Source organism: Heloderma suspectum, chromosome 5 (assembly GCF_057233095.1).
Source record: "Heloderma suspectum isolate Gila_16-S chromosome 5, 16-S_ref, whole genome shotgun sequence".
In the NCBI taxonomy this organism is placed as follows: domain Eukaryota; kingdom Metazoa; phylum Chordata; class Lepidosauria; order Squamata; family Helodermatidae; genus Heloderma; species Heloderma suspectum.
In genome coordinates, this window is record NC_139462.1 from 92,358,678 (window position 1) to 92,373,111 (window position 14,434).

The following is a 14,434-nucleotide window of genomic DNA, read 5'->3' on the forward strand; positions in this document are numbered from 1 at the left end:
TCAGGAGCTAAACTACTAGTTCTCTCTGCACATGTGTGTCTCCAAATCCAAATTGGCAATAAAAATATAGCAATGCAGGGGCTGGAGTCTCTTACAGGTAGGAGTCAGAGGGTGGGGTGCTTAACCTCTCCCTTAGTACTCTTGTGACTGCAGAAGGCTGGGATATAAATAATACATTACTTACTAAAACAGGCTATCTCCTAAAAATGCCCTCCCACCCTCTCCCAGCAATTTTCCCTCAGCGAGGCTTACTTCTGCTTTTGAGGTTTTGGGGAAAATCGATTAAAATGACCTTGGGGTGCATTTCCAGCGGTCACGAGAATGGGTTAAACTCCACCTCCTGCTTGCAAATTCTCTCCTGCAAGCACACCCTGCCTCTGTATTAATGTTATGAGGGACACACTGGCGTAGCGCACCGCCTCCTCTCCCTCCCCCCCCCCCCCGCAACACAAAAGAAGGAAAGTTGTAAAGGTGCTTAGGAATAATTTTAAAGAGAAAATCAACACACATTCAGAGCATTGCTTCCTCTTCTTCAAGGAATTCTAAGGTTACTTCCTAAATACACAAGAAGGGCCTTGCTGAATCAGACTGAAGGCCTATCTAGTCCAGCATTCTGTTCACACAGTGGGCGGCCAACCAGTTGGCTGTGGGCAATGTTGGCCACTGAGCACAAGAGCGCCCTCCTGCCTCAGAGACAACTTATTCTTACATAAGGAATTAAAAGAAGGGGGAAGAAGGAAAGGAAGCATTTCTCCCTGAAGTAACCTTAGAATTCCCCGAAGAGCAGCAAGCTCAGCAAAGCTCAACATTTGTCGGACGTTTGCTGATTTTCTATTAAAAATTACTCTTACGCACCTTTGGGCCTTTTCCTCTTTTCCTGATTTTAAAAATGAAGCTCTCTTGGCTATTAAAGAATGCCAATTGAAATAATTATCTGTCATACAATGCATGCTAACAAATGACTCTGCAGTCTTCAGCCCTCATTCAGTTTTTGTTTCCTTTATTAGGCAAAGCTGGGTTGGTAATCTTACATTACTTTATCCACAGGAGTTTCAAAATCCTGAATGGTTTGACTTGTTTCCAACTGAAGTCTATACAAGTGTGATACAACAACGATGACGACGACAACTCTAGACTTTCCCACTGGAGTTAGCTTTATTTAAATTCAGGATCACCAAGCATATCCCACTTTCACTCCTGTTTATCGCATTTTCCATTTAGATATCCAATATTTGCTATGCATTATAAATTAGATGAAGCATTTGGTAATAAGATACAAATGCAAAATTGTCTTCACATAAACGATGCAATTTATCATAGGAAGCGGACGAACAAAATGCAAAAACTCTTGAAGAAATGTAATGTTGGTAAGCAGATACTATCAGGAGCTGCTTATCTTCATAGTAAACATTAGCCTTATGCTAATTTCATTTGAATTCACTTAATTAAGAAGCTGAAAAGAAAGAAAAAAATATGATCAAATGCTGAAAAGAATGTGCACATTTGTGTGTGTGTAGCTTTGGCTTCACTCCTGTTGTTGAAAAATCAAGATCTGAAATGCCCTTGGGCTTGGGTAACCATTAACACATTAGAACCAAAGCAAAACACATGCGATTCCAAAATGTATAATTCTATATGTGATGGATACATAGAAAATTAGGCCATTTTAACTAAATATTCAGTTTTTATAAAACTGCATAGCCTGTTTCTCTGTGCGAAGAGTTCAGGGGAAAATAGATAATTATAGCAGATTCCTTTTTACTTTCATATGCAGATTAAGTATCTGCCACATTTGTGTCTGCCTCTTTATTCATACTAATCTAAATGCCAGAGATGAGGTTCAGTAAACAGGCTATCAATAATTACACCTTAACAAAGCTGTAAATAAGCGAAGTATTTGATATTTACAACACAATCCATGCACTCAGGAACATCTCCCACTGCGTTCAATAGGGCGCATAGTAATTGCATCCATAGGATTGAGGCTTTAGTCGAATTACTCTCCTATGAACCCTAGCGTAGGTGCTCCTTGTGACTGGATGTATACAGTCGTCATTGATTCGTTTTACTAAGGGAAAAAGATGGTTGTGTTAGTCTTGATGATGCCCCAATATTCTTAGAGAACTGTCTGAGAATGTCTATGAATCAGTCTTCCCCAACCTAGTGCCCCTCCAGATGTGTTGGACTACAACTCACATCATCCTCAGATTGGGGAAGTCTGCTATAAATGACATCAAAATTTGAACACATAGTTCCTTCCACCTGTCCACACTTTTTGTTACCGGTAAGCTATGCACACAAGTGATCTTAAAAGCCACAATGGAATTTTTAGTTAATGGAAAGTGCAGCAGTTACATTTAAGCTCCTTTGCTGTCCTTGAAAATACCTTGCTGAGAAATGCAGATGGAAAGCAGGTCTCCTGACAGCAGTGTAATTATTGCCAGAAAAGGCCAGGGAAGTTTCATAATTTCACCCTGAAGAGATTATCATCCAAAAGTAGCTAAACAAAGTTGACCATGGTAGATTAGCTGTAGGCTCTGCTGAACTGAAGTTAACAGAGGACACTGTTCAGCACTTTATCAGATGTCAGTTAAACCTGAAAAGGTAAGAGCAGCCCTGCTGGATTAGACCAAAGGCCTATTTAATCCCAGCATTCTCTTCCAACAGTGGCCAACCAGAAGCCCATCGGAAGCCCACAAGAAGGACATAGGTGCAATAGCACCTTTGTGCTCTTGTTCCCTAGAAACTGAAATTCAGAGGCGTACTGCCTCTAATACTGGAGATTATATATAGTTATCATGAGAAGTAGCCAATGGCAACCTTACCGTCTCTGAATTTCTCTAATCCCCTTTTAAAACTGTCCAAATTGGTGGAAATCGCTATCTCTTGTGGAAGTGAATTCCACAGCTTAACTACGCACTGTATGAGGTACTTCCTTTTTTCTGTCCTGAATTTCCCACCATTCCGTTTCATCGGATGACCCCGGGTTCTATTATTATGACTTTTTTTTTGCCTCTCCACTTTCTCTACATCATGCATCTTATACACCTCTTATCATGTTCCCCTGTACATGCCATTTTTCCTAAGCTAAAGAGCTCCAAACATTAAAACCTTTCCTCAAAGCGGAATTGCTCCAGCCCCTTGATAGTTTAGGTTACACTTTTCTGCACCTTTTTTAGGTGACTAGGGATGTGTGAATCAGCAAAATGAGCTCGTGGAAGTTCTTCGAATTCCACCTCAAAGCTCATTCTGACTCAAGTCCTTTTCACATTAGGAGCGTTGTTTTTGTCTTTTCACATGGAAATCTATGGGTATTTCTCCAATTGTGCACATCTTTGAAATGTACACATTCTTCTCCCATTGATTAAAGCATATTTGTACACATTTTTCAAAAGTATGCATTTTTTTCCAGGTGCATTTTCCAAATGTATGCATGCTGTCAAATGCTTTTTCTTGGTCTGCAGATCACATTGCGAGCCTGGAAATGTAGAAATTTTGACTGCAGATTGCATCCAAGTTGGTGTTTGGTCTGGAAGGCATGAACTGTGTAAATCCTGATCAAAACCGAATTGACACAAGTTACTCATACATTCCTAGTGGCGATTAGAAATGTACATAGCAATTTTACTGTCCACCCCACACATTTTGAGAAATCCAAACTCCAGGTCCAGATAATTTATCAATTGCTCTAACTTAAAGGAACACTGATGTGGCTGTGCAGTTAAATTTAACTGATGTACTTTCCATGAACCAAAAGGGGTCATTTTAATGAGCATACGTATGGCTTACCACCTGCAAAGAAAAAAAAAAGGGAAACAAATGGAAGGAGAGATAGCCACGGTGAGAGCAAATGGCACGTGTAGAGGGATCATCACACCATTTGGAATTCCAAACTGGGGGTACAGCAGGAAACTAACCCACTGGTGCTATTCCACAACCAAAACATCCCCCCTCCAATCAAATGCAGAGTGAAATTAATACAGAGGGACTTACAGGAGCATCTTTAGTGGAACAGTAGTATCATGGAGTCAGGTTTCCAAGTTAACTTTCTATAAATAGCAAACTCATCAAAAGGTCAGGATTGGCTGTAGCTCACTTTCAAGTATATACTTTGGCGGCAAATCTGGATTGGTGTGCAATGTATGCGAAGTCCCTAACTTTTAACTTTAATGACACAGTGTACACATATGGGTTCTTGACTCAAGAGTATGTGACATTTGGTTTTCTTTTGTTGTATGAACTGATGTTTTCCATATAACCATTTAATGTTTTATTTTCATTAAATAAACATTACAAATCTGAAATGAGTTTCTGGGTATGAATTTTTTATATTTCTAATGCAGCCCAGGAGATTTCTTCCCCTTTGCTATTTGTCAGTATTCAACATTACTCTGTTTCTCCATCTTCTGTCCCAAAGCTCAGCAGGGAGGAAAATGCAGATTGATTTTTATGGCTTAAGAATAAGTCCCCCAAACGTTCTGCTCCAATAGTTCCAGAGCACCAGTGAAAAGAATCTGCCCACATTTTCCTTTGTAATCAACTGCTATAAAGCAAACACAATACCTTAATGGCCCTGGTGTTTAATTAAATAATTACACCCTTTTTGCTTTTTTAGGGGCAAGTTTATTCACCCCCTTTCCCCGCACTTTCATGAGCAATCCTGACCTTCTTGGGCATTCAGTCACATGGTGCCATGTTCACACATTACAATCTCTGATCTGTCCAGTGGTGATTCCCAATAATCACAAAACATTTTCCTGACATAGGTAACCAGCTATGTCTATAAGCTGCGTACATCTATTACATTATTAATAATTACATTATTAATTAACAGGACCACCAAGTGTGATGATCCAGACGTGGTAGTTCCAACATGGATCTGATTTCCATAGAGGGAGGCATTTTATTATGTACGAAAGGACCCTAACTCAATTACAGATCTTTACTCTGACCTTTCATCCCCTTTTCATTATGGAAACCCCTCCCAATACCACTCTGCAGGAAGCAATAGTTCCATGATATATGAAATCATAGTTCCAATTTATTCTGCACTGGTCAGGTGGTGGCCACATCTGGAGTACTGTGTCCAGTTCTGGGCACCAAATTTTAAGAAGGACATTGATAAACGGGAGTGTGTCCAGAGAGGGCAACCAGGATGGTGAGGGGCCTGGAAACAAAGTGCTATGATGGTATGATTAGCCTGGAGAAAAGTTAAGGTGAGATGTGGTAGCAGGCTTCAAATATCTGAAGGGCTGTCATGCATAAGATGGAGCAGACTTATTCTTTATTGCTCTAGTCAACAGAACTACAACCAATGGGTAGAAATAGCATGAAAATAGATTTCAACTATACATTAGGAGCCACTTCCTAATGGCAAAAACTGTTCAACAGTGGAACAGACTATCTTGGGATGCGGTGCGCTCTGTTTACTGGAGGTATTTAAGCAGAGGCTGGACGGCTATCTGTCAAGAATGTTGCAAATGGATCCTGCATTGCAGATCTTGCATTGATCAGGGGGATAGGCCAGATGATTTCTAAGGCACTTTCCAACTCTATGATTCTTTATTCAGCATTTAGCCCTGTTCAAATGTGGTGTCTTATTACAGAATTTGAACTGCTGAACAAGAAAGTGAGAATCAGACTTGTGGAGGAAGGATAGGAAATACCACTGTTTCCCTAACTTTGCTTCTTCACAAGGAACCAAGAGGTCCATTAATAGCCAGACTTGCAGTGCAGTCCAATACATGCTTACTCAGAAGTCTCACTATGACTAATGGGATTACTCCCAGAAAAGTGTGAATGTGCATAGAATTACAGCTTTAGTGGCTGGACACACTGAGTTGCATGGAGCTGCATCCCTGGCTCCTCTACACTTCTGGTATAAAGTGAAATGAACTGGAAGACCAGGAAGCTCAGTGCCTTACAAGATCCTCCTACCATTTTTATGTGACTATATTAAATGCAGGGGTAGGGTGGGGAAGGCAACCCTTTCCCTCATATTTCACTCTTGATTTATTTTTATTGTGACAGAGCATTACCTCATGGAGGTCCGCAGTGAAAAGAGAGGGTCAATCGCAGGAGACCTATTATTTGGGGGGCCCTTTATTGGTGCACGCTGCTTCAGAGGAAGATTAATATGGCTGTTTAGTGACGCATAAAACACAAGATGTGTAATATTTGTGACCTGCAGTTTAGGGTGAGCTTCATGTTGAGGGTTGCATCTTTTAAGTGTGTGGCGTCAAATTTCTCTTTAAAAAACCCAATTATTTAAATAAATCAAACAGAAAGATTCAGACACTTTATTTCAGAGGTGTAGTTAGTCATCAACTTGTTTAAGCTCTGATGAAGTCTAGTCACCCTGTAATGTTTTAATTCCCACAGTTATGTATCCAGCGCTGTCACAGAGCTAGCACAACGCCATTAGCGCTTGGCGGGCAAAGGGAGAAAACAGTGATTAGCCACCACATTTCGGTGGCAATCGCCACTTTCTCCCTTTGCCCGGCAAGTGCTAGCATTGGTTTATGGTGGCGCAATGTCATTAGCACTAGTGCTGTGACAGCGTTGGGTGCTGCCCTATGATTGAGAGCTGTCCACAGCATGGGTAACACAAAGGCCCATTTTCTGTTGGGGCTGAGTCGCTAACAGCACATTATGTCAGTCAGTGTGATCCTACACAAGGCATCTTACCACACATCTGTATCTGATGTGTGGTAACATTATTCTTACTTATTGGAAGAATGGTAGAAATGAGCAAAGCACCCTGGGGTGAGTTCTCTCTTGCCCAAAGGTAGACTGGTCATTTGTACAGGCTCACTGCTGATTGGTCTTATCCACCAAGCACATTTCATTGTGTAAGTATCTTTTCCTGTTGTTTTTGACTCGTAAATGGTTTGGGCTCCACAGATCTTAGAGACCACTTCCCCACTCATGTGCCCTTGCATATTCTTCATGCCCTTCTGACTATGCCATTTATGCACTGAGTCTACAAAAGCAGAACATATTCTTGTAGCCCTTTCTGACTTTGCTTTAGTGCCATTGGAGCCACTGCAGTGTGCATCTTTCCCATGCTGTTCCAGAAGCTTCAGGGCATGTGAGAGTCAGGGATGTGAGAAGCAGTGAAACTCGAGCTCGCTGAAGTTCTTTGAATTCCATCTCGAAGCCCGTTCCAACTCGAGTATCAGATTGTGAGCACTAGTTTTCTTTTCATATGAAAATCCATGCATATGTTCGTGCATAGTTCCTTGCATCAGTTGTGTGCATCTTTGAAATGTACATAGAATATTCTTCTCCTGCTGACTAAAATGTATTTGTGTGCATTTTTCAACAGTAAGCATTTTTTTCATGCACATTTTTCAAATGTACACATGCTGCTGAACACATTTGGGGAGGGGGGGCGGGTCGTGAATCACATTGCCAGCTTGGAAATGTATGGACTTCAATCACAGATTGTATTTGGGAGTCTGAGTCTGTGTTTGGTCCGGAGGGTGCGAACTGGGTCCTGACCAAAAACAAACTGAAACAATTTATCATACATCCCGAGTGAGAGGTCTCCCCAATATGGCTCATCCCCATGCCAGTTGTGCCACAGCTCCAAAAAGGGGCAGCACTGGCATGGAAAGGAGCCAAGCTGTGGCTTCTGACATTAGTAGTGCAACATAGGAAAATGCAGCCATTCCCACACTTTCAATTAACATTGGAAGGGACTCATGGTGGCTGTAGAATTTGCATCCTTTAGGTTTCCAGGCTACCTTTACCCTTCCTTTGAAGGGTGTCAGTAAGATAACTGGGTCAGTAAGAAGATGCAGGTGGGAAATGTGTTCTTCTAAACCATATAGAGGACTGGCAATTGCCCAGTAAAAGTTGGTCTACTCTAAAGACAACGGTTGTGGGAGAAGAAGAACATATGGACTAAAAGATAACAAAATAAATAATATATAAAAGTTAACTTATGGTTGAGCAGTTAATGGTATCAAAGGGAGCTTTTAAAAAAAACCCAAGATGCTATTTAAATACAGGGCAACTCAGTTTTCTCTGTTGTATTTGGCAAACATACACATATTTTTCATTACAACTAATGTGAGTTACATGCATGCCTGGAGGAGAATATTTAACCTAAGGAGTAAGGCAAGACTGCAGCACAACCACTGAAGTTTACCGCAGGAGACAAAATTGATTTCATGAAAAGCCTAATGAATCCAGCAATGCTTTGCTCAGACTATAATATCCCCAGAGAGTTGGGTAACAACTCCCCAAGCAGAAGGGTGTAGCACTGGATGACTTTGACATGGCATTGGAACCAGTAACTAGGCCAGGAGAGTTAAAAAATATTGACTGAGGAGCTAGAAAATTTAGGTGTAAAGGCTGTTATGCTGCCAGCTATTAGATATTCTCCAAACAGCACACCTAATGTCTAAGTACTAGGTATGCCACTCCAATTACTCAGCCAAAAATGAGTAGAACCGTCTGGGAAAGTATTAAAAATACCTTTGAAAATTGGTATTTGAAAAAAGCTCAATTCAAAATGAGCTGCAAATGTGGCTGGGCATTTCTCTCCTCTGCCCATTGAATCCCACTTATTCAGAAAGAATGACTTAGGTTATAGGAATACAGATGAAGAACAATTTTGAGAGTGACTATTTCTCTGTTGTCCTTACCACAGGGAAAACAGCCTTAAAAATGAAGCAAATTTCTGGGGCAGAGACCAAAAGTCAGTTGTGAGCTGCACAAAGGGGTTATCAAAGATGTGAGTTCAGGTGGTCTCCTGGGTCCTGTGAGCCAGAAGGTTCTGTATGTTGTACACCAGTGACTTTCACACCTGGTTCCTGCAGGTCTTCCATTAGAAGATAACCAATGGCAGACAAGCTTTTTTTTTTTTTTTTTTATAAGACAGCTTTCACACTACTACCAATCTTCCCCTGCAGTTTGATCTCCTGATGGCCAATGCAAGAGGCACAAGGGACAGCAAAAATGTTTACAAGCCAGCCTCCCTCAATCCAACTATTCCAAGTAGCACACTGCTCTTCCAGATGTTCTAACTGCCACTCTGCTTCTGAAACTTTGGGCCCCAGCAGGTCTTGGAGGGGAATGGCCATGGCCTGGAATGGCTGTTAGAGCAGCCAGATGTCAGTCTCTCACAGGTGGTTTTTTCTTTTTCTTTTACCCAGGCTGTTCCTGCCGCCTCTTACAAATATGCAAACAGTGATCAGTTGATGAATTCTGCACTGTACACAGCTGAACATGCTAGGTATGAATGATATTAATGAAAATAAAGTTGTTAAATTCTCCCTAGGAAGCCAGAACATTACAGTACAAAAACAAATAGAATCCGATCACCCCTCAAATTGGTGCCACCTGAGATATGGAGTGCATATCTCAGGTGCACTCCACCTGAGCTGGGTATTTGAATTTTTCAAATATCAGAAATTCTTATAAGATTCTGTGCCTGCTCCCACAGATGATGATGCCCTCCCCACCCCTGCCCCCCTCCACAAAAAAGGTGATAGAAAGCTGTAGTCAGTTGCCATTCTGCAAACCCAGCGGACCCGGGGATCCACATGGAGTTACAACGGAGTGCAGTACGAGTGGGCAATCCTCCAGCAGTAATGCAATAAGGTTGCCTCTGTTTCCATGGAGCTCCACGAGCATATCATAGCTGTGTTGTTAGGGCCAGCTTTCTGAACATTATAATTTAATTGTTAATGACTTAGGGCCTTTTCTGGACCAAACACAACTGATGTGGGATTTTCTTTTTAAAGATTTACCATTTAAAAACATGGACTGCGGGCTTTTGGTCAGAGCAGTGGCACTGAGGTAACATGGTGTTTAATCCACTGCCCTGCACAAAATTGCCCTGATCTAAATTGCACCATAAAGCTGCTGGTAGCCCTTCAGGGTGTCTGCACCTCTACTTTCCCCCTCCACTACTACTGAAGCTGTGCGTGTGCGTGTGCATGTGTGTGCTTCTGTGCGCCCATGTATGTGAGTGAAATGGTGTAGGGGAAAGGGTTAAAATCCGCTCTCATAAAATTTGAAGTCTCCTCCATTTCTTAAGGCTAAAAAAAACCAGTGGAAGATCTAATTACAGATCTCCTACATCACATGGTGGTTTGGCTCTCAGCTGGTCAAAACTGCAGCAAATGTGAATGGGATCCAGAGGTCTTTTCTTCAAGGAAAAGCTTGTGTTGGGATGAAGGCACTCAAATCATAATATATTGTTGTGGGGAAAATGTCATCATTTTCCAAACTAGTGGATCCATTGCCATTTGGAATCTGGAGTACAGCTGCACCAGTGTGTCATGGGTACTCACTGGATAGTGCCCATGTCATCTCTGATGACAAGCAACAATTAAATCCTATGTCCATGCTACACAAGACTCAGTTTACAAAGCAGGAACATTCAGTTTCCAAAGAGGGCGCATTCATCCTCGAGACTTCTTTATATGGAATGACTGACAAGCTGAAATTGATTTCTTCACAATTTGCCTTGATGCTAGCTGGGGTTGATCCCCTGTGGAAGGTCCCTCTTTGCATGATAAGCACTTGCTTGTTTCATACATTAGACTACATCACCCTGCAAAAGGCTGCTGTTCCCCACTTACATGTGTGATCTCCAGCACACTATTGCCTTTTCATTATAGCTTTCAGAACCATCCCACAAAGGCTAAAAGATAGTGATGGCAGGTTTTGATATGATCATCAAATAAGCCCTTCAGATACAGGCACAACTTACTTGTTCATGAATTCATGAATCTCATAGCAGAAAATTGGGAGCAGAGGTAGCTGGCTGAAAAAAGGTACTTGGATGCTAGCTGCATTATTTGTGGTTTACCTGTATGGATAGCCATGATACTTGGAGCGGAATATTGACAGTAGGAAGCTGAAGAAGAAAACGACGAGACCCAATCCCACCAGGCATATTACTGGAAAAAATATCAACATTGAAGATTCTCTCAAAAAGCAGTATTATATTCAACATTAGGTACAAATAACTTACAAATATATTTTGTATTAAGTAAGTTTAGTTAGGTTGTCTGTATCACCTGAGGTAACATTATAAACTTTTAAAGAAAAACAGATTTCCAACAAATTACCTTTTCTTGTCATCATAAATGACAATAAAATGGCTGTTTAAAAGAAAAAAAAGAAACTGAGGTGGCAACATAGCAAACATTTCATTTGCTAGAGGAAGCAATGAACTTGGAAATATACATTTCAGGCAGCATTATTTCACATTTATGTCAGACCCTTTTGCAGAAAAAAACTACTTCTTAATTGCCCATTGCCACACGTTGTCTAATTCACAGCAACCAGATCCCACCCCATGCATTTTTTTTAAAAGGAAGTGGTTGACTCAGCCAGTTCTTATGCAACTGAGGAATAAACTAGATGAGACAACATTCATGCAACTAGTAATTCTGTGAATGGCTTAAAAAATTATTGCAAGCACAGGTCCTTCAAAATAGATTGGGACCCTGACACAGGGGGTAGGGGGCTTTAAGCATTTGCCCCTGCAGCAGTTCCGAACTAGATTGGGCCTTTGCACCTGCTATTTGCTTGAGGAAAAGAGCTCTGATGGGAGCTTTTCCCAATGCAAACAGAGGTGTGGGCCCCCCAACCAAATTGGGACCACAGTGGGGGGCGAAGGGTTAAAAGCCCCCTTATCCCTCACACCAGGGTGCCAATCCCAATCAGGGGGCCCACATCTGCAATTTACTTTAAAAGTGCCATACGCACAAATGTTAATTGCATAAATGGCATTGTGTTGGCTCTGATAAAATGCTGATCGCTTGATTTAGGTTTGAGGTCAGTGATCATATTCCCAAATCCCCATTAATGTAAGACCTTTATTAGTCCAACCAAATACATGGATTTTGGAATTTTACTTACGGTCAACATGGCTATCTTTGCTTTTTGTGAGTGTTCACATTGTTTCATTAATGGAATTTATTTCCCCAAGTAAGGCTTGGATGATTTCTGCAGCCAATGAGCTGAATCCAATGACTATCCCAAGTCCCCTTACTTTCAATGGGTTTACTCTAAGTAGAACTAATGTTGGATTCAACCCCCTGCTGTACTAGTTTCCTCCATTCCAATTTTCAAATGTTCTTCTAAATTCATCTCTCTCCTGCTTCTACGATGTTGCCACCTCTCAGCTTTATTTTTGCAATGTGTCACTGCTATCCTTCAGACCAACATCAGTGTTCAAGTCCTTTCTTTTAAAGCTCTCCATCTCCCTGGCCCTTCCTAGTTTAATCAACAACTTAAGGCACGGGTGGAGAACAAGTGGCCCTGCAGATGTTGTTGGACTGCAACTTCCATCAGAACCAGGCAACATGGCCAATGCTGAAGGATGACAGCAGTTGCAGTTCTGACAGCAGTTGCAGTTCTACAACTGGAGGGCCACAGGTTCTCCATCTCTGACTTACGGAATGATTAAAGTATCATCTGTTAATGCAGCACGTTCAACAAACATGTTCTTTACTTTACATGTTCTTTACCAGTTTACTTAATACAATATTGAAAATGCTGTTTAATGTACAGAGCCAACGTTTTAAGCAACCTGCTTGTACATAAAAGATTGCCTTTTCTCTAGGGCTGTGTTTCCACGGCAATGGAAGGTGAAGCAAACAAAGGAATACCGGATTTTTCATGGAATCGGCATGGCTCTGCACAGGGCTCCACAAAGGACTGCGCTGCACCATTATAAGTTGCTGACAGAAACATACTCCCGGGTGGGGTGATTGGAAGTGAATGTCATTAGACTGGCAGGGGCTGCTCAACCAATAAGAAAGGCTCTCCCCTCCAGGCTCTACTCCCCTTTCTCCTCTCCCCCTAGTTAGGCGATGATGCAAAGGATTGAAGCTGGAGTTAATTACTCCCAAAAAGCCTTGAACCAAACAGCAGAGACATGCAGCTTTGGAAATGGCACTTCACAGCATTTAGGGGAGTTACTATGCCTTTCACCAAATGAATACATGATGTACCCTGGGTGAACTTATTGTTTTTGGTGTAATGGCAATCTCAGCAAATTCGGGAACAAGCCTCACTGATTGCAACAGGAGTTACTTCTGAGTAGACTTCCCAGACCTATGCCCAATTCTGCCCATTTTTTCCCCTTTCCCTCTAAATATCAGGCTTCCACATTAGCAGGCACCCCTGAATAAATCTGCTATCACGTGATAGCACACTTTTCAAAACAAGCCTTATTGACTACAACAGGAGTTAGCACATTAGTTCAGGAGGTCCTGCTATCAAGCAATAGCACAAATGTGTGTTAGTGCTATTTTGCGATTTAGTGATAAAGTGAGAGCGAGATACTGACATAGAGGGTATGTGTACTGAGGGAAGAAATGCACAGTAGTCTTAGAATGAGATAGTGAGAGGGGTGTAGAGGTGCTGCTGGAGAACTGGGGCTTTTTTCGCTGTTGAGCGATGCCATCTAAATATACAACTGAGGATTCTGCAGTAACTACCTCTAGAACTGCAATCTGGCCGGGAACTTATATATGTACACCCCCCATGGCTCTTTTAGTAGTGTAAGCCTTCGCCCCTGATAGAGTAGCAGCTTTAATGTCCAACATTGATACAGTTGGTGGCTAAGTGAATGGGGAGTGCTTAATTCTGGTTCATGACATAGCGCTCAAACATCTTCAACTGAAAACTAAACATAAGCTCAGGAGAAAGTAATCAGGAATATCTGCTTGCTTGATATATTACACAATTGCTTCTAACAATCACACACAAATATGGCCAGAATCCAAAGCATTGCACAGCTACTTCCAAGTAACCAATGAAGTTCTTTGAACAGCAGTTCTTCATGCTACATGGCAAGCTGCTTTGGAAATGGAAAGAACATGCCTCAAGTAGTTTTTTGGAACCCAGCCTGTGGTGTTATATCACAATTACATGGAAATGTGTTTGTAAATGAGCAAACACATTCGCAAGTGCTCTGGAAAATATGGACATACATTTTAGAATCAGCGTGCTTTCATGCAGATCTGCAGTAGTCACACATACATTTAAATGTCAAGAGAACAACTATGATGATGTGGCCTATCACATCAAACAACTTACTTCTCCTTTTCCCAACATCTCCTTTGGAGGTAGCAGCTTCATTCAAAAGAACCATTCCCATGGTGATAGCAGCATCTATATTGTTGTTGTCAAGGAAACAATAGAAACTGCAAGTCTCGCAAAGCAGTGCAACTGTAAACTTAGGAAGTACCTATTTTATGATTTTAAAAATGTAAAAAACATGTTCTGTTTATGGATTGTAAATGTATGCAAAGCTGTCAGGAGAGGAAAAGCATTAAACCAGTGAGAATTCTTATGTATAATCTACATTTTGTGTGTTACTTACCTCTTTGCTACTTTTAGATTTCTGTAAATCATCAAAATACAATAGCAAAGTGTTTAAGGACTCTAAGTACACTAA

The 14,434-nt window shown here is 41.3% G+C and overlaps 1 protein-coding gene across 2 annotated transcripts in view; it reads right to left on the bottom strand.

Moving 5' to 3' along the window:
- Positions 1-604: 604 nt before the first annotated feature.
- Positions 605-14,434, bottom strand: part of TUSC3 (tumor suppressor candidate 3) — a 172,979-nt gene continuing 159,149 nt past the window's right edge. The window contains exons 8-10 of one of the 2 annotated variants that reach the window (XM_084856689.1): positions 14,074-14,148; positions 10,829-10,919; positions 605-1,453 (exon numbers count right to left, since the gene is read on the bottom strand). In XM_084856689.1, the coding sequence (XP_084712815.1) occupies positions 1,438-1,453; positions 10,829-10,919; positions 14,074-14,148 (182 nt within the window). In that variant the 3' untranslated portion in view covers positions 605-1,437. Of the gene's footprint in view, positions 1,454-7,997; positions 9,241-10,828; positions 10,920-14,073; positions 14,149-14,434 lie in introns of those variants that run through there. The other variant, XM_084856688.1, reaches the window with a different exon arrangement.